Genomic DNA, 19248 nt, shown 5'->3' on the forward strand with positions numbered 1-19248 from the left:
TATCTTCTGTGTCTGTTTTAATTGGTTTCCCTTTTCTTTGTTGAAGAGGGTCTGTGCAATCCTTCTGCCTAGTCCGCCATCTTGCCCCGCCTCTCTGGATGTGGGTTTGAACCACCAGCCTTCTGGTTAGCAGTCAAGTGCATTAGGCACTATGCTACCAGAGCTCCGTAGGTGATTTTAATACACATTCCAGTTTGAGGACCTCTGAGATAGATGGTCTGAGGCCACCTTTGGCTCTGACAGTCTGTGTTTGACCATTTCAGCTCTTAACTTGGAACTTCTTACTTGCATGGACAAAGTGCCATGTCAAGGAAATAAATATAGGAGACTGAGGGTGGACATGAGGACCAGGACTGTAGGGGGGGCTGTTGTTTACAACCAACCTGGAAAAAATCCACAGAGGGAAGAAAGCCAGGGTGGTTCCATTAAATGAAACAAAGAATCTCTGTCCAGGAAATGGGGAAATGGTGCTTTATGGAAAACAGGTCTGGGAGGAGCTGGGAACAGCAATCCATGGCTGAATATGAATACATATGGTTGTGCCTCTGGGAACCCCTGACAATAGGTGACAGTAGGCCCACAGTAGTGCCTAAGGCACTTGACAGCTAACCGGAAGGCTGGCCGTTCAAACCCACCAGCCATTCCTCGGAAGGAAGATGGGGCAATCTACTTCTGTAGTGATACTGCCTCAGAAATCCAAGGAAGGGTCGCTGTGAGTTGGGTCCGACTCGACGGCACATAACAACAACCACAGCACTGGTTTAGGAATGCCAGATAGTGGAGTCCTTGCCACCTCTCCACCTCCCCACACACACACCCGGCTCTGTGAAGGCAGGTCTGCTCCCAGCTGAAGTTCTACAGCTGAGCTATCCAGTATATTTGCCACATGTGGGTATTTAAATTTAAGTTCAATTAATTAAAGTTAAATAAAATTTAAAATTCAGTTTCTCAGTTGCACTGGTCACACTTCTTGTGTTGAACAGCCACATGGGGACAACTCCAATTATAGAATATTTCTATCATTGTAGAATGTTCCAGCAGCCCCTGGGCGGTGCAGCTGATTAAGCACTTGACTACTCAATGAAAGGTTAGAGGTTTGACTCCAGCCAGAGGCATCTTGGAAGAAAGGCCTGGACATATTCTTCAGAAAAATAAGCTATTTTTATATGAAATATAAAAATTGTATGAAAACCCTACGAAGCACAGTTCTGCTCTGACACGCATGGCATCACCATGGGTGGGAATTGACTGGACAGCATCTGGTTGGGATGGTTCAGTGGACAGCGCTGTTCTCAAGAGAGCAGAAACCTTACCCATCGTCCTCTTCTACTACATGCCACCCAGCTGCTGGATGTTCATAAAGAAATGAGGTTACTTGAGGACTGTACTCTGCCACAGCTGCTGCTGCTCCTGGAATGAACCGCTAGTGCCCTTCTGAATCCGAGCCGCTCTCATTAGCCTGTCCTTGGGCAGCTCTCACTAATTTAGGCATGCCCAACCTGGCTGCTTTGCCTGTTATTCACAGCGTTTCTGCAGGAACGCTTCATTTTTCATTTCTCCCTGTTAGCCACAGGTTGCTTCCTTTGAGCCTGTCTTAAGCTCGGTTATACAGCAGGCACACAGCTTCAACTAGCTCTGGAAAACAAGTGTTGGCATCTCTCCCGTTCCCTCCTACGGCTCACTGAACACCTCTCAGTTCATCCGCGCACAGGCAGCTCTGTAATCTCAGCATCACTCGGCGCTCACTCCTCTTCCCCATCGGAGCCGGTTCTCCAGGCTCCTTGCCCTCTCCTCAACCCCTCTCTTGGGCAGGCTTTAAGACACAGCCGTCCTCTCAAGGCTTCTCTTCCTGCTGAGTTCTCCCTCTCCTGTAGCCCTCCTCCTTGGTCTAATAACTTTCTTCATGATTTCCCGTGGGCCAGGCCCTGGGCTGCGATGAGTAAGAAAGGGTCTGTTTCTCTAGTGCATCGGTGTTCAGGAAGCATTGAGTTTCTGTTTCTGGTGACACAGAAAATTTGGCAATGGATATTGGGGATGGTTGTTCAACATGATCAATGTAACTGATGTCACTAAATTGTGTACATGAAAAGTGTTAAATTGGCAAACATTATGTTATATATATTTTGACAATAATAATCAAAAAAGATAACATAAATGGTGTCACAGAATAGATTTGGAGACTGAAGCAAGGAGTTGGCCTGACCTTCATTAGCTTCCTATTGCTGCTGTAACAAATTACCACAAACTTATTGGCTTAAAACAACACAAATTTATTATCTTACGGTTCAGGAGGTCAGAAGTCCAAAATGGGTTAGGATGACTACAGTCCTTCTGGAGGCTCTAGGGGAAAATGTGTTTCCTTGCCTTTTCCAGATTTTAATGGCTGCCTGCATTTGTTGGCTCATGGCCCCTTCCTCCATCATAGTGTAGCCTCTCCCAGTGTCTGTCTGGCCTTCTTACCTCCCTCTTCTAAGGACCTTTGTGATTACACTGAGCCCACCTGGCTAATCAGGACAATATTCCCATTTCAACATCCTTGAACTTACTCACCTTTGCAAAGTCTTCTTTACCATGTAAGGTAATATATTCATAGTTTCTGGAGATTAGGACTTGAATATCTTTGGGGCCGATATTCCACCTACCGTGTCCCTGAGTGGTGCAAACAGTTAAGTGCTCAACTACTATCCGAAATGTTAGTGGTTCAAACCCACAGAGAGGGTCCTTAGAAGATAGGTCTCACAATCTGCTTCCAAAAGGTCACAACTTTACCATGTGATCCAGCAATCCCACTCCTAGGTATATAGTATATATTCTAGAGAAATAAGAGTGGTGACACAAATAAGACATATGCACACCCATGTTCATCAGAGCATTATTCATAATAGCAAAAAGACAGAAACAACCCAAGTGTCCATCAATGGATGAATGGATGAACAAACTGGAATAGTCATACAATGGAGTATTATGCAATGATAAAGAATAATGATGAATCCATGAAACCTCTCACAACATGGATGAATCTGGAGGACATTAAGCTGAGTGAAATAAGTCAACACAAAAGGATAAATATTGTATGAGAAGACTATTATAGAAAGTCAAGAATAGATTTACATAGATAAAGAAACATTCTTTGATGGCTACTAGGGAGAAGAGGTGATGGGGAGACTTCTGGTAAGATGGTGGATTGGGCAGACAAGCTACACAGACACTCTTCAACAAAGAAAAGAGAAACCAATGGGCAGAGATACGGAAGATAATCCTAGAGCCCTGAGCTTTGAAAGGAAGGATACAGAAGTGGATTAGGCACCAACTAGTGGAAAAACCTGAATGAAAGCAGGACCTAAGAATAGGCTCCATTTGCCAAGTACTGAAGGGACATACAGGAGGCTGACAACAGGAAAGAAGACAGGTGGTAAGTGTATAAGTACTGCCAACTAGTGAATAGAGGAGCACAGCATAGGACCCTGCTTACATAAATAACATGCAAACAAAACAAAGAAAATGAAAATTGTGGGCAAGTCACTCCAGCATACAATCACCAATTAAATATAAACACAAAAACATCACAATGCCTTGTGGAGACAACAGAGGATCACAAGCCACACAAAGAAGCAAGATAGAGCCAGAGAAGCAAGGTACTAGGATAATCCTAGAATAATTTCAAAAGACAATATAAGAGCAAAATGACAAAATAAATGAAAAATTAGAAATGATACAAAATCAACAGACAGAAATCCAGAAGATTAATACTAAATTTTCAGAAATATATAACACTGAATGGGCAAAGGAGTAGAATTGAATCAATGGAAGGACAGAATTAGTGAGATTGAAGGCAAATACCTCAATACTTCTTTGAAAAGGGATTAAGCAGAAAAAAGATCAAAACAAAATGAAGAAAGCCTAAGGTTCATGTGGGATACCATCAAAAGGAATAACCTATGTGTAATTGGAATTTCAGAATGGGAAGAGACAATAAAACCACAGAAAAATTGTTGAAGATTTGTTGGAAGAGAATTTTCTGGTATAATGAAAGATGAGAATATAGCCATTCAAGAAGTCCAATGAACCCCAAACAGGATAGACCCCAAAAGAAAATCACCAAAACATGTTATGGTTTGTTGTTAGGTACCATTGAGTGGTATCCAACTCATAGCAACCCTAGGCACAGCAGAAAGAAACACTGCCTGATCCCACACCAGCTCTATTATCCTTGCTATACTTGAGCCCATTGTCACAGCCACCATGTCAATCCATCTCATTGAAGGCCTTCCCCTCTTTCATTGACCCTCCAATTTACATGCATGACATCCTTCTCCAGGAAATGTTCCCTTCTGACAACATGACCAAAGTAGGTGAGACGAAGTCTGGCCATTCTTGCTTCCAAGGAGCATTTCGGCTGCACTTCCTCCAGGACTGATCTGTTAGTTCTTTTAGCAGTCCACGGTACTTTCAGCATTCTCTGCCAGCACCACAACTCACAAGCATCAACTCTTCTTCAGTCTTCCTTATTCATTGTCCAGCTCTCACATACATATGAGGCGATTGAAAATATCATGGCTTGTGTCAGGCACACTTTCATCCTCAAGGAGACATCTGTGCTCCTCAGCACTTGAAAGAGATCCTTTGCAGCTGACTTGTCCAGTGCTATATATCATCTAATATCCTGACTGCTGCTTCCATTGGTGTCGATTGTAGAACCAAGCAATGTGAATTCTTTGACAACCTCAATCTTTTCTCCATTTCTCATGATGCTGCTTATAGGTCCAGTTGTGAGGATTTTTGTTTTCTTTATATTGAGATGTAATCCATACTGCAGACTGTATTCTTCAATCTTCATCAGTAAGTGCCTCAAGTCATCTTCACTTTCAGCAAGCAAAGTTGTGTCATCAGTGTATTGCTGGTTGCTAATGATTCTTCCTCCAATCTTGATGCCAAGTTTTTCTTCATATAGTCCAGTTTCTCAGATTATTTGCTCAGCATATGGATTGAATAAGTATGGTGAAAAGATACAACCTTGACACACTCCCTTTTTGATTTTATGCCATGCAATGTTCCCTTATTCTGTTCAAATGACAGCCTCCTAGTCAATGTACAGGTTCCTCATGAGTACAATTAATGTTTTCTGGAATTCCCATTCTTCTCAATGTTATCCACAATTTGTTATGATCCACATGATCAAATGCCTTTGCATAGTTAATAAAACACAAGTAAACATCTTTCTGGTATTCTTTACCTTGAGCCAAGATCCATCTGACAGCAGCTATGATAGCCCTTGTTCCACACCCTCTTCTAACTCCAGCTTGCACCTCTGGAAGTTTTCTATCAAAATACTACTGTGACCATTTTTGAATTATCTTCAGTGAGATCTTACTTGCATGTGATATTAATGATATTGTTCAATAATTTCCGCATTCTAGGAGATCACTTTTCTTTGGAATGGGTACAAATGTGAATCTCTTCCAGTCAGTTGGCCAGGTAGCTGTCTTCCAAATCTCTTGGCATAACCAAGTGAGTGCCTCCAGTGGGGCATCTGTTTATTGAAATAATGGGTGTTCCATCAATTCCTGGAGCCTTGTTCTTCACCAATTCCTTCATTGCAGTTTCAATTTCATCCTTCTGTACCATTGGTTCTCGATCATATACCACCTCCTGAAATGTATGAAGACCTACTAGTTCTTTTTGGGACAGTGACTCTGTGTATTCCTGCCATCTTCTTTTGATGCTTCCTGTATCATTCAATATTTTGTCCATAGAATCTTTCGGTATTGCAACTCGAGGCTTATATTTTTTCCTCAGTTCTTTCAGCTTGAGAAATGCTGAGCGTGTTCTTCCCTTTTGGTTTTCTAACTTGAAGTCTTTGCACATCTCATTATAGTAATTGGCTTTGTCTGCTCGAGCTGCTCTTTGAAATCTGTTCAGCTCTTTTATCTTGTCATTTCTTCCATTTGCTTTAGCTACTCTCCGCTCAAGGGCAAGTTTCAGAGTCTCTTCTGTCATCCACTTTGGTCTTCTCTTCTTTTCTCATTTTTTTAGTGACCTCTTGCTTTCTTCATGTATGATGTTCTTAATGTCATCCCACAGTTCTTCTGGTTTTCGATCATTGGTGTTCAATGCATCAAATCTATTCTTTAGATGGTCTCTAAATTCAGGAGGGATATAATCAAGATCATATTTTGGCTCTCATGGACTTGTTTTAGTTGTCTTTAACTTCAAGTTGAACTTGCATATGAGCAGTTGATGGTCTGTTTCACAATCAGCTTCTGGCCTTGTTTTGGCTGAAGATATTGAGCTTTTGCATTACCTCTTGCCACAAATGTAGTCAGTCTGATGCCTGTGTGTTCCATCTGGTGAAGTCCACGTGTACAGTCACCATCTGTGTTGTTGAAAAAAGGTACTTGCAATGAATAAGTCATTGGTCTTGCAAAATTCTACCATCTGATCTCCAGCATTATTTCTGTCACCAAGGCCAAATTTTTCATCTACTGGTGATTCTTCTTTGTTTCCTACTTTTGCATTCCAGTCACCAGTAATAATTTACACATCCTGATTGCATGTTTGGTCAATTTCAGACTGCAGAAGTTCATAAAAATCTTCAATTTCATCATCTTTGGCTTCGGTGGTTGGTGCATAAATTTGAATAATAGTCATATTAACTGGTCTTCCTTGTACATGTATAGATATTATCCTATCACTAACAGCATTGCACTTCAGGACAGATCTTGAAACATCCTTTGTGATGATGAGTGTCACGCCATTCCTCTTCAAATCATCAATCCCAGCATAGTAGATCATATGGTTGTCTGATTTAAAATGGCCAAAACCAGTGCATTTCAGCTCACTAATGCCTAGGATATCAATCTTTACGCATTCCATTTCATTTTTGACAACTTCCAATTTTCCTAGATTCATACTTAATACATTCCTTGTTCCAATTATTAATGGATGTTTGCAGCTGTTTCTCCTCAATTTGAGTGGTGCCATGTCAGCAAATGGAGGTCTTGAAAGCTTTACCTTATCCATTATCAGTAAGGCTGGTTTTACTTTGGTGCTGCAGCTCTTTCCCAGTCTTATTTTGAGAGCCTTCCCACCTAAGTGATTCATCCTCCTCCTCTGTGTTGGACAATGATTCTGGGCTATTCATAAAGTTGCCCAGTAATGTATCAAAGTGTTTCTCTGCCATTCATAAAGTTTCCCTGGCCAGTTCTTTGAGAAGTGAATGGCTTCTTCCTTCTTCCTAGTCTGTCTCAGTCTGCAAGCCGCAGTGAAACCTGTGTACCATGTGCACCCCGCTGGGTTTGAAACACTGGTGGCACAGCCTCAAGACTCACAGCAACACATCACCACAGTAGGACAAACTGACAGACAAGCTTGTCTCCCTTAGCTGTTTGAAACCTCTCCAACCTCCCCTTACCTGGATCCCTGCTGCTGCCTCCTCACTCTGTCCTGGTCCCCTGGTCTTTTTCCTCTCCTTTCACCTGCTTTCCTGCCTTGCTGCTTGTGGGGCATGGCCTAGGTTCCCTTCCCTCACCTGGATCCCTGCAGCTGCCACCAAGAGATATCATCATCAAATTCACCAAAACCAAAGACAAAGAAAGAATCCTGAAAGCAGCATGGAAAAAGCAAAAAGTTACTTACAAGGGCAACCAATAAGACTAAGCTCAGATTTCTCGGCAGAAACCATGAAGGCAAGTAGACAATGGGATGGTGTATATAAATCCCTGAAGGAGAAAAATTTCCAACCAAGAATTATATACCCGCAAAATTGTTCTGCAAATATGATGGTGAAATTAGGACATTTCCAGATAAGCAGAAATTAAGGGAATTTGTTAAAACCAGACCAACCTTACAAGAGATGCTAAAGGGAGTCCTTTGGATGGAGAACCAGCAACAGCAAACAACAACTGGCCATTAACACACATAATGATATAACCCAGAAACCAACCCAGTTATAGAACTATCCAAAGTAAATAAACCTACAAGATTGTAAACAAGGAGTCAGAGACATCAATTGACAAATGAGGACAACTACAAACCAAAAAGAGGGGAAAATATTGTGTAGTTACAGAACTTCTAAATGGTAAGGAAGTCAAGACAACTACAAGATAGAACAGACTGTTCTAAACTTGGGAAGAAAATCATAAATCACAGGGTAACATCAAAGAAAAATGATAAACCTTCACATAAAAATAAAAAGAGGACCAGCACAGATATTTAGCAAATATTAAAACAATAGCAATGAAGGAAATGATAACATGATTCATAAACAAATGAGTTCAGCACAGAAAACTATATGGAACAAAGAAATCAACACCATGAAAAGCACATAGCAAAATGACAGCAACAAATCCATACTTGTCAATAATTACATATCTGAGAAGGGACTTATCTCTAAAATTTATGGAAAACTCCAACACCTGAACAACAAAAATATTAACAATCCAATTGAAAAATGGGCAGAAGACATGAAAAGACACTTCACCAAAGAGGATATTCAGACGGCCAGCAAATACATGAAGAAATATTCATGATCATTAGCCATCAGCAAGATGCAAATCAAAACAACAATGAGATAGCATCTCACCCCAGCACTAATGACAAAGTTCAACAAGACAGAAAATAACAAATGCTGGCAAGGATGTGGAGAGATTGGGACTCTCATACACTGCTGGTGGGACTATAAAATGATGCAACCACTGTGGAAAACAGTATGGTGATTCCTTAAAAAGCTGAAGTTAGAAATACCATTTGACCCAGCAATCCCATTACTAGGTATATATCCTAAAGAAATCAGAGCCATGACAAGAACAGATAGATTCACACCTATGTTCATTGCAGCACTATTTACAATAACAAAAAGATGGAAACAACCTAGATGTCCATCAACAGAAAAATGGATAACCAAACTATGGTACATGCACACAGTGGAATACTATGCAACACTAAAGAATAATGTAGAATCTGCTGACCACCACATAACATGGATGAACTTGGAGAACATTATGCTGAGTGAAATAAGTCAATCACAGAAGTACAAATACAGTATTAGTTCATTATTGTAAAAAGTCAGGGAAAGGTTTGTATATGGAAGGAAATTCTTTGTTGGTTACCAGGGGTGGGAGGGGAGGAGAGGAAACACTACAAAAGGGGAAAAAAAAAAAAAAAAAGCATCAACCTATGTCACTTTAGTTTTGTGTATTTCACTGTACATAAATTATATTTCATTAAAATGCATTTTTAAAGAAAAAAGGTAGGGGGAAGTAGAAGCACTAACTAGATGGTAGACAAGAGTTAATTCTGGTGAAGGGAAAAACAACATGGCAGAAGTCAGCACAATGTGACCAAGGCAGAGGAAGACATTGAGAGATGCAAGAAAAAGGACAACTATAGTAAATGCTATAACGTACACAGCCCTAGAGCAGCAGTAACAGCTAATGACAATTTGTGAGTAGACACATAGGTAAATATGTATCCTAAATAGATGAGGGAGGGAATACGGGAATATACCCAAGTACATGTGCAGGTATCATGGTGGATATTTCTATATACATATTTGCAAATGCTGCACATATGCCTATGTATAATGTAGCACATGAGGGCACATTGTAGAGACTCCTTAGACGTTGAGACTGAACCACTGGACTTGAAGGCCAAGGACCATAGCCTCAAAGAATATCTAGGTCAGTTGGCAAAACACAGTTCATAAAGATAATGTCCTACATCCCAGTCTGATGAGTAGCGTCTGTGGTCTTAAAAGTTTGTGAGTGGCCATCTAAGAAGCAACTACTGGTCTCTTCCTGCCTGGGGCAAAGGAGAATGAAGAGAAATGAAGACTTAAGGAAGCGATTAGTCCAAATGACTAATGGCCCCCATGGACCACAACCTCCCTAACCTGAGACCAGAAGAATTAGATGGTGCCCAGCTACAAGTACTGACCATTCTCATCAAGACCACAATAGAAGTTCCCAGTTAGAATGGATAAAAAATGTAGAACAAAATTCAAAGTCTGAAAAAAAAAAAAAATGAGACTTACAGGACAAGAAGAAACTGGGGGAGCCCCTGAGACTGTTGCCTTGAGACAACCTTCTAACCTGAACCTGAAGACATACCCAGAGACTACCTTTCAGCCAAATAATAGGCATGACTATAAAATAAACAGTAACATTCGTGAAGAATGTGCTTCTTAAAACAATCAACTATATGAGACCAAAAAGGCAGCATTTACCCAAAACCTAAGATGAGAAGACAGGGAAGGACAGGGAAATTGGATGAATGCAAATGGGAAGCCAGGTAGGAAAGGGGAGAGTGCCAACACATTGTGAGGATTGCAGCCAACGTCACAGAACAATTTGTGATGAATTATTGATTGGAAAACTAATTTGCTGTGTAAACTTTCACCTAAAGCACAATAAAATGTTTAAAAAAAAAAAAAAAGTCACAGCCTTAAAAACGCTTTGAACACAGTTCTGCTCTGCACACAGGGGTGGCCATCAGTCAAAATCACCTTGACGGCACCAACCATATTCTGCCCACCACTTGAGCTTTCTAGGGTCCCTTTTGGCTTTTTCAAACCCAACACTCCTGAGCATCTGTGCCACTGACCCACGCTCTGTCCAATTTTGTTCTTTCAGAGGAGACGACGTTTGAAGCAGGAGTGAAAGTTCAGATTCACAGTCAGTCTGAGCCACCTTTCATCCAAGAACTGGGCTTCGGGGTAGCTCCAGGGTTCCAGACCTTCGTGGCCACACAGGAGCAGAGGGTAAGTTCCCCAGGCTTCCTCCATCGGTGGTCTTTGGCCTGCTCTGTCCCCCACAGAGGTGAGAGGAGGAGAAATGCTGCTCTCACCCTTGGCTGGCTCTGAATCCACCCAGGAGGCTAGATCGGGGCTGGGCTTGCTAATAGGACTTACCTTGAAAGCCTCAGTTTGCGTCATTATTTATGTTGACATCTCTCCATGTGTCTGTGCTGCAATTAGCATGCAGAGTAAATGGACAGTGTTCTTTGAAACCCAAAGCTTAGCTTCTTCCCATTGCTAGCAAAGGTTGGAGAGGAAAAATGTGTCGGCTACCTTCCACCACCTGATTCTCCTGTTCCCCTTCTTGGTTCCTAAAATTGGGTGTGAGGGGAAGCTCAGCTGTTTTATATTTTTAATTTCACTGAGGTTCCCACTCCCCTGGAATATTCTGTAGCAGTAGGCTATGAAAGTTCAATAAAAAAAGGGGGAGATAGGGTATAGAGCCATAAGGAGACTGCTAGCCAGGGTTTGCTGTGCTTCACCACAATTCAGAGCAACCTGCAAAGGAATGGGGTGCCACTCTCCTATAACAGAGTTTAAGTGGGAGAAGACTGATGGGTGGGATTCTGCCTGCCCTTTAATTTAGCAGGTGCTGGGAAAAGGATAACATCCAGACAGCCAGGACCACTGCATCAACTCTGCCAGTCCATAGTACCATGCTGATGGTACAGCCTCATGTCTGACACAAATTTTATGTTTCAAAAGGGTTGTTGTTGTTATGTGTCGTCGAGTCACACCCGACTCATAGTGACCCCTCCTTGGGTTTCTGACGCAGTGTCACTGCCAAAGTAGATTGCCCAACCTTCCTTCTGAGGAGTGGCTGGTGGGTTTGAACCACCAGCCTTCTGGTTAGCAGTCAAATGCCTTAGGCACTATGCTACCAGAGCTCCTGTTTCAAAACAGAGGCCTTCCCAATTTAGGGAGAAAGTCTCTAAGCCAGCAGTGTATGCTAGGAGGTTGGCCTGGCTGCTACAAGCTCCCCAGTGACTGAAGCAGGTGGTGAAGCAAAAGTACAATGTCTTAGAGGGTGCAAGGTGTGAACTGAGTGATGCAACTGGGAAAATACATCCTTGATGCAGACAGTTGAGTCAGCTTTGATCCACGAGGACCTTGTGTAGCAGAATAAAATGTGGCCCTATCCTGCATCATCCTCACAAATGCTAGAGTGTTCAAGTTCATTGTTACAGCTACTGTGTCAATCCATCTGACCAAGTGTCTCCTACCTTCTCATTGACCCTCTACCTCACCAAACATAATGTCTTCCTCCAGTGGCTGATCATGCCTAATGATGTTTCCTAAGTAAGTGAGTCAGACAATGTTCTGTTGTGACCTCCATAAGGTTTTCACTGGCTAATTTTTGGAGGTAGCTTGCCAGACTTTTCTTCCTAGTCTGTCTTAGTCTGGAAGCTCCACTGAAACCTGTCCACCATGAGTGATCCTGCTGGTATTTCAATTATCAGTGGCATAGCTTCCCGCATCATAGCAACACCCAAGCCACCACAGAACAACAAACTGACAGACAGGTGGTGGGATGCAGATGGTAAGAGGAGGCAAAGTTCAGGGCTGAAGATTTGAGTCAGGAAGAGTGAGAAATGGACTAGCAGGTCAAATTGGACAAAGAGAGGGGCAGTGTGGGTGAGTTCGGAGTCTAGACTAGTAGCCTTGGTCAACATTTCTACATGTTATACAAGTAAACCCATCTCCCTTCAAGAGGCCCTGCATTAGTCAGACCACTAAGCATGTACATGAATTAACTGGCTTTCTACAGGTGAATTTTTTGCTATTTGTCCAAGACAAATCTGATTTTGTGGTTTGTTGAACATACCTACCACCACTATCATGAATTACTTACTTGTGTTGACATCTCTTCATGTCTACATTGCAATTAGCATGCAAAGAAAGTGAGCAACGTTCTTTGAAATCCAAAGCATAGCTTCTTCCCACAGACAGAGAAGTTGGAGAGGAGGAAGTTCTGTGTAGGTAGCTGTTTTTCATCAGCCTGAGATGCGCACATTCCTCTTCCACTCCCCATTTATCCCCCACCAATGATACTGAAGAAATTTCTAGGCTAGTTTAGAAGTGGGAGCTCTGGTGGCGTATTGCCTAAGGCATTTGACTGCTAACCAGAGGGCTGGTGGTTCAAACCTACCAGCTGCTCAGAAGGAAGGTTGGACAATCTGCTTCTGTAGTGATACCACCTTGGAAACCCAAGGAGGATTCACTATGAGTCAGATTTGACTCTATGGCAGTGAATTTGGTTTTTTTGTTTTTTTTTTTTTTTGGTTTGGAAGTGGGAGCTGATGACTTCCAAGAACTGTTAAGTCTCTGTATTTCCAATGTGAAACAGGGACTTCCCATTGTGAGGAGGGTGCAAGACCTATTCCCAGCTTCAGAGAGCGAATTTGTTGTTTGCTTTGAAGTGTATTCTCAGAAAATCAACCTCATTCATATCAGTATTACTGTGATTATTATAACTAATAATAAGATTTTGTTAAGCATTTTACAGTCTTCAAAGCATTTCCACATCATCTCATTTCATCATTTCATTCATATTAATAGAGAAATACAAAAACATATCCCAGAGCTAAATCTAATAATACATTATGTTTATATGTAGATAAAAGAGCATATTCATAGGAAACAAGACTAGAAGGAAAATAAGCCAAAATACCCACAGTGGGGGAATTATGAATGATTTAGTTTCTCTTCTGGGTTTTTCCACATATTTTATAAGGTTGCTTTGCTTTGTTTATTCATTCAGCAAATATTTATTGAACACCTACTATGAGCTAATAATGGGGATAAAATGATAAGCAAAACAGGGTCAAGCTCTACCCTCATAGAGCCAATGGATTAGTGTTTTCATTAACAAAGAAAAAAAATTAGGATAAGTCAAATATGAAGTGCCTGGGTGGTTCAAAAGATTAACACAGTCAGCTGCTTACCAAAAGGTTGGAGGCTCAAGTCCAAGCAGAAGTACCAGCAATCTACTTCTGAAAAATTAGGCATTGAAAACCCTACAGAACACAGGTCTACACTGACACACATGGGGCCACCATGAGTTGGAGCCCACTCAACAGCCACTGGCTTGGTGAAATGAATCCAAGCATAATCTGTGTATTGACCCTCATTTGTCTATTCTCATTCTGCCATTAGTGGCAACTTCTCCAGCTGATCCTGCTTTTTACTGATTCTAAAATGCATGTTTTTTAAATATTTTAACATTTCTGAAATCAGAATTTGTTTTATAGTCAGTGGTATCTCACACTTAGAATTAACGTTTTTGTTTTTTTTTTTTTCCCCCTGGTGGTGCATAAAACCACAGTGCATCTTACAAGCAATGAGGTCTCAATGAAATATGAGTCTTTTGTCCACACTCAGGATTCTGCTATTCCATCCAGCTCAAAACCCAAGGAAGCCTGAGAAGGAGGCCAGGGCTGACAAGGCTGTCAGGGGCAAAAGGCCTTCTCCTGGAGAGCTGATGTGAATCATACTGAGAAAATTAAGTAAGAGCTCTAAGTAGAACTGGTGATTTAAAGGAACCTTGCCTGAATCCCTTTGTAAACTGAAAGTCTTTTTGCACAGGAAAAGTTATCCCACCCATGCATAATTAGACACTCAACTTTCAGTATATTTTTAAAATTTTATGTTGTAATCCAAAAGGATGTGTTATTTCACTGTAATCAAAACCAAGGGTTATTTGTTGTTATTGTTTGGTAGCATAGTGGCTAAGACACTTGCCTGCTAACCAGACAGCTGGCGGTTCAAACCCACCAGCCACTCCTCGGAAGGAAGGTTGGGCAATCCTACTTCCATAGTGATACTGCCTCGGAAACCCAAGGAGGGGTCGCTATGAGTCGGGGCCAACTCGACAGCAAGACAACAACAACAAAGCCAGTTAACCAAGGTATGTCCCTGCCTTCCTGGACAACCTGATAAATGCTCCAAGGGCTGGCTCAGCTGCTGTAGGAGCCCCTGCACACCCCCAGGGAGACCACCATCAGAGACAGGCAGAGGAATACTGCACTGGGAGCAGAAATAGAACCCTGGAGGGGCAGAACAATAATAAATGACTACCACGTGAGGGTGCACTACCTGCCAGGCATTGTGCTACAAGGACAATTGATGTGTATTATCTCATTTAATCCCCAGGACTACCCTGCGAGGGAGGTATTGTTATCTCCACTTTTCAGATGACAAAACTTCACAGTTAAGTAACTTGCTCAAAGTCTCAGAGCTCAGGGAGTAGCATGGTTTGGCTTTGAGCCCAAATCTATCAGGTCCCTAAGCCATGTTCTTTCTGCTCCACCACACTGCGTGGTTATCATTCAAGGAGACTCTCTGGGGAGGGTGCACTGGGAGTGAATCCAGGGAAGGAGCAGCTGGTGTATATTTTCTTTTCCTACTATAAGCCCAGTTCCTGGGTGGCACAAATGACTAAGCACTCGACTACTAACCAAACAGTTGGCAGTTCAAACCCACCCAGAAGCACCTGGGAAGACAGACCTGGTGATTTGTTTCTGAAAGGTCACAGCCTTAGAAATCCTAGGGAGCAGTTCTACTCTGCATGCATGGTTTTGCTATGAGTCAGAATTGACTCTACAGCAACAACAATCACCAGAAGCCCAAAGACACAAGACCATCTGATGCTGTGGAGAGAATACTAGTCTGGGAGCCCAGAGGCCTAGACTGCATGTAGTCCTGAGTATGCCTTAGGACTTTAGGTTGGTCACTGCCCTGCCTGGGCCTCTGTTTCCCCATCTGTCCAATGGAAGAATTGGATTAGATGGCTTCAAATGGCCTGCAACATTAACGGCCTGGGAGTCCATGCCTGTGTTCACTCAAGGACACAGGTATCACCTGCTCCCTGCTCCACCAGCTGCTGACTGCCTGCTTCATGTCACGTTAAAGTAAATTGTGAAAGGATGTGTCAGATAAAATCCCCCTCCTCAAGCTCTGGGGGCAGAAACTGGACTTCTACTAATGAGAAACAGAGCTGAGTGAATACATGCCCTAAAGCTTGAGAAGTAAGAAAGGTTCTTGGACACCCCTCCTTGGTAGTGGCTCTTTTTCACCCCACATGTAATAGACTTATCTCTATTCTGCTTGAACTGCTTACATTCCAGGGCTTCCTATAATTTGCAAAAACCCAAACCCATTAGAATGGCTTTCGAGGCCCTGTTCAGCCTGGCCCCTGCCCACCTCTTCAGCCTCTTCATCTACTTGTAGTTGACTAGTTGACCAACATGCACCCTACATTCCAATAATGGGGACCCACCTATCAAAACTCTCTTTGATGCCTGCCTTCCTGCATTGGCACCCACTGCCCCCTCTGCCTAGAAGCCCTTTCTTGGCTTATTTATCAAAGTACTGCTCAAAGCCTCTAAGGCCTCCCCTGACCTATGTGGCCACCCCCCAGGCAGGAGTTAACAGTTCCTCTGTTTGCTCATACAATGCTTTGTACATTTATACATTTATTTCTTCTTTCAGCAAATAGTCATTTTGCATCTAGGGAAAATTAAGATATGCATGACCTAGTCCTTGTCTTGGAGCGCTTACAGAATTAACTTTTGTTTTCCTTAGCAATTTTTGTTCACTTTCCTGAAAAATGCAAAGCCCTTATTGTGGGACAGCTTGCTTCCCATTGTAAATCATTAATCCTTACACCTACCTTAGACCTGCCTCCATTTCTTCACTGCAGACTAAGAGCTCTCTGAGGGCAAGGATTGTGTCTTTCCAATCCTATTTCCCCAGTGTCTTGCACAGTGACTAGTGCACGTACGACCTCAGTAAACAGGAATTGTTGAAAGAATGAATCCCAAATGTTGTACTCCGTTGCTTTCCATGTCCCTCCACCCAGCCCTGCCAAAACTCCCATTAAAATCTGCCCCGAGGGCCCTCCTTCTCCCTGAGGCTGCTAGGCCAGGCTATCACAGATGGTGATATTTCAGGCCCCAAACTCAGAGATCCTAATCAAATCAAATAAAATCAAAAGCTCATGTAATGGGTCAAGGCCAGAGATATAGATCAGGAAGTGGGCAGACAAGAATGGATGAACAAATGAGAAAAGAATATTAGGACTAACCAAGCCAAACCCACTGCCATCAAATTGATTCCTACATGTAGAAACTCGATAGAGCAGAGAACTGCCCAGAGAGTTTCCAAAGCTGTAAATCTTTTTTTTTTTTTAATTGTGATTTGGGTGAAAATTTACAGAGTAAATTTACTTTCCATACAGCAGTTCACATACACTTTGTCTCATGACATTGACTATAATTTAACCCAATGCAACAGCTTCCCTTTCACTTCCTCCTGTTAGTCACCTCTTCCCTGTGTTCATGCCTCCATGCAGTCCTGCCCCCTGAGCTGTCTCCCTGTGGATAAACAGCCCTTCTTTCTACCATGATTGTTCTCTCCAAGGAGTATCTGCCTCAGGTAAATGTTCAACTCATATGCCTGTCTTCTGTTTGGCTGGAAGCCACAGGTGTGTGTTCAATTCCAGACCTGAAGGGCAGCTATGGGCCATAGTCTCAGGGGTTCCACCAGGCTCTATCGGACCAGCAAACCTGGTCCTCCTTTATTTTGTCCAAATGATTTTGAGTTTTGTTGCACATTGTTCTCCCTCTCTATCTAGGATCTCCTATATACATCCCCACCTGAGTGGTTGACAGTAGTAGCCGGGTACCATCTAGTTCTTCTAGTCTTGAAGTTGTATAGGCTATGGATCGCATGGTGTACCAGTTTCTAGGACTAATTGTTTCCATGAATCTTTGGTTTTCTTCATTCTTCTTTGCTCTGGACAAGGAGAGACCCATCATTGCATCTGGATGGCTGCTTACAAGCTTTTAAGATCCCAGTCACTACTTGCCAAAGTAGGAGGTGGAAGAATGTTTTGTGTAGTATGTTATGCCAATTGAGCTTGATGTCCCCTGCGACTGTGGTCCCGAGCCCACAGGTTCAACTACTCGGTCCCTCTGGGTAGCTGGCTTTGGCCAAGAAGTGACTACAAACTTGTCCCTTATATACTTGTCTATTATATACCTGGGAATTCTTACAGATCATATGAATACACTTATAGGACCATTGTCTGCCAGCCCTATACATGGTCTTGGGTACACTCCATGCTTCACAGACATCCCTAATAGTTCAGTCTGTCCACCCATCTATCCACCCATATACGCATGTTTGCCTTCACTGACAATGCTGTACTGTATGTGCAAAAAGGTTCATCTTTGTTGTCTGTACCTCCCATGTACCTCTCTATGTCTTCTGCTTCCTCAATGCCACCATGTTGATCACTCACATTTGGTACATTGCCCTTCTCTTCACCCAAATCAATACTTATCTCTACCTATCTAACAGTGTTCCCTCACTGTTAGATAGGGGACTCCTATCTGTGGTAACCAACAAAGAACATTTCCTTCCATTGATAAACCCTTCCTTGACTTTTACAATAATGGACCAATACAATATTTGTCCTTCATATTATGTTCATCCATGTTATGTTGTGGTTTACAGATTCTACATTATTGTTTAGGGTTGCATAGTATTCCATTGTGTGTATGTACCATACTTTGCTTAGCCATTCCTCAGTTGATGGACACCTAGGTTGCTTCCATCTTTTGGCTGTTGTAAATAGTGCTGCAATGAACATGGGTGTGCATATGTTTCTTCCTGTCATGGCTCTCACTTCTTTAGGATATATACCTAGTAATGGAATGGCTGGGTCAAATGGTATTTCTAATTCCAACTTTTTAAGGAATCGCCATACTGCTTTCCACAGTGCTTGTACCATTTTACAGTCCCACCAGCAGTGTATGAGAGTCCCAATCTCTCCATATCCTCCCCAGCATTTGCTATTTTCTGTCTTGTTGAACTTTGCTACTAGTGTTGGGGCAAGATGGTATCTCATTGTTGCTTTTATTTGCATCTCTCTAATGGCTAATGATTGTGAGCATTTCTTCGTATGTTTGTTGGCTGCCTGTATATCCTTCTTGGTGAAGTGTCTATTCATGTCTTCTGCCCACTTTTTAATTGGATTATTTGTCTTTTTGTTATTGAGGTGTTAGAGTTTTCTATAAATTCTAGAGATAAGTCCCTTGTCAGATATGTCATTGTCAAATATTTTTTTCCCAATCTGTAGGTTCTCTTTTGACTCTGAAGAAGTCTTTGGAAGCGCATAAAAATTAAATTTTTAGAAGGTTCCTTTCATCTAGTTTCTTTTCTGCTGTTTGTGCATTTTGGGTTATGCTTGATAGTCTATTTATGCCATATATTAGGGACCCTAAATTTGACCCTAGTTTTTTCTTGAGGAACTTTATAGTTTTAGGTTTCATATTTAAGTCTTTGATCCATCTGGAGTTAGTTTTTGTATATAGTGTGAGGTACAGATCTTGTTTCATTTTTCTGCAAATGGATATCCAGTTTTGCCACCACCATTTATTAAGCAAACATTC

The 19248-nt window shown here is 42.1% G+C and overlaps 1 protein-coding gene across 1 annotated transcript in view; it reads left to right on the forward strand.

Annotated features, from left to right (window-relative positions):
- LOC103194004 (acid-sensing ion channel 2) overlaps window positions 1-19248 on the forward strand; it is a 583672-nt gene that overhangs the window by 469829 nt on the left and 94595 nt on the right. Inside the window, exon 4 of the mRNA XM_007937325.2 lies at window positions 10629-10756. Within this exon, the coding sequence (XP_007935516.2) occupies window positions 10629-10756 (128 nt within the window). The remainder of the gene's footprint in view (window positions 1-10628; window positions 10757-19248) is intronic.

The sequence above is a fragment of the Orycteropus afer genome, unplaced genomic scaffold, assembly GCF_000298275.1.
Source record: "Orycteropus afer afer isolate SDZICR_OR568_19922 unplaced genomic scaffold, OryAfe1.0 scaffold00042, whole genome shotgun sequence".
In the NCBI taxonomy this organism is placed as follows: domain Eukaryota; kingdom Metazoa; phylum Chordata; class Mammalia; order Tubulidentata; family Orycteropodidae; genus Orycteropus; species Orycteropus afer.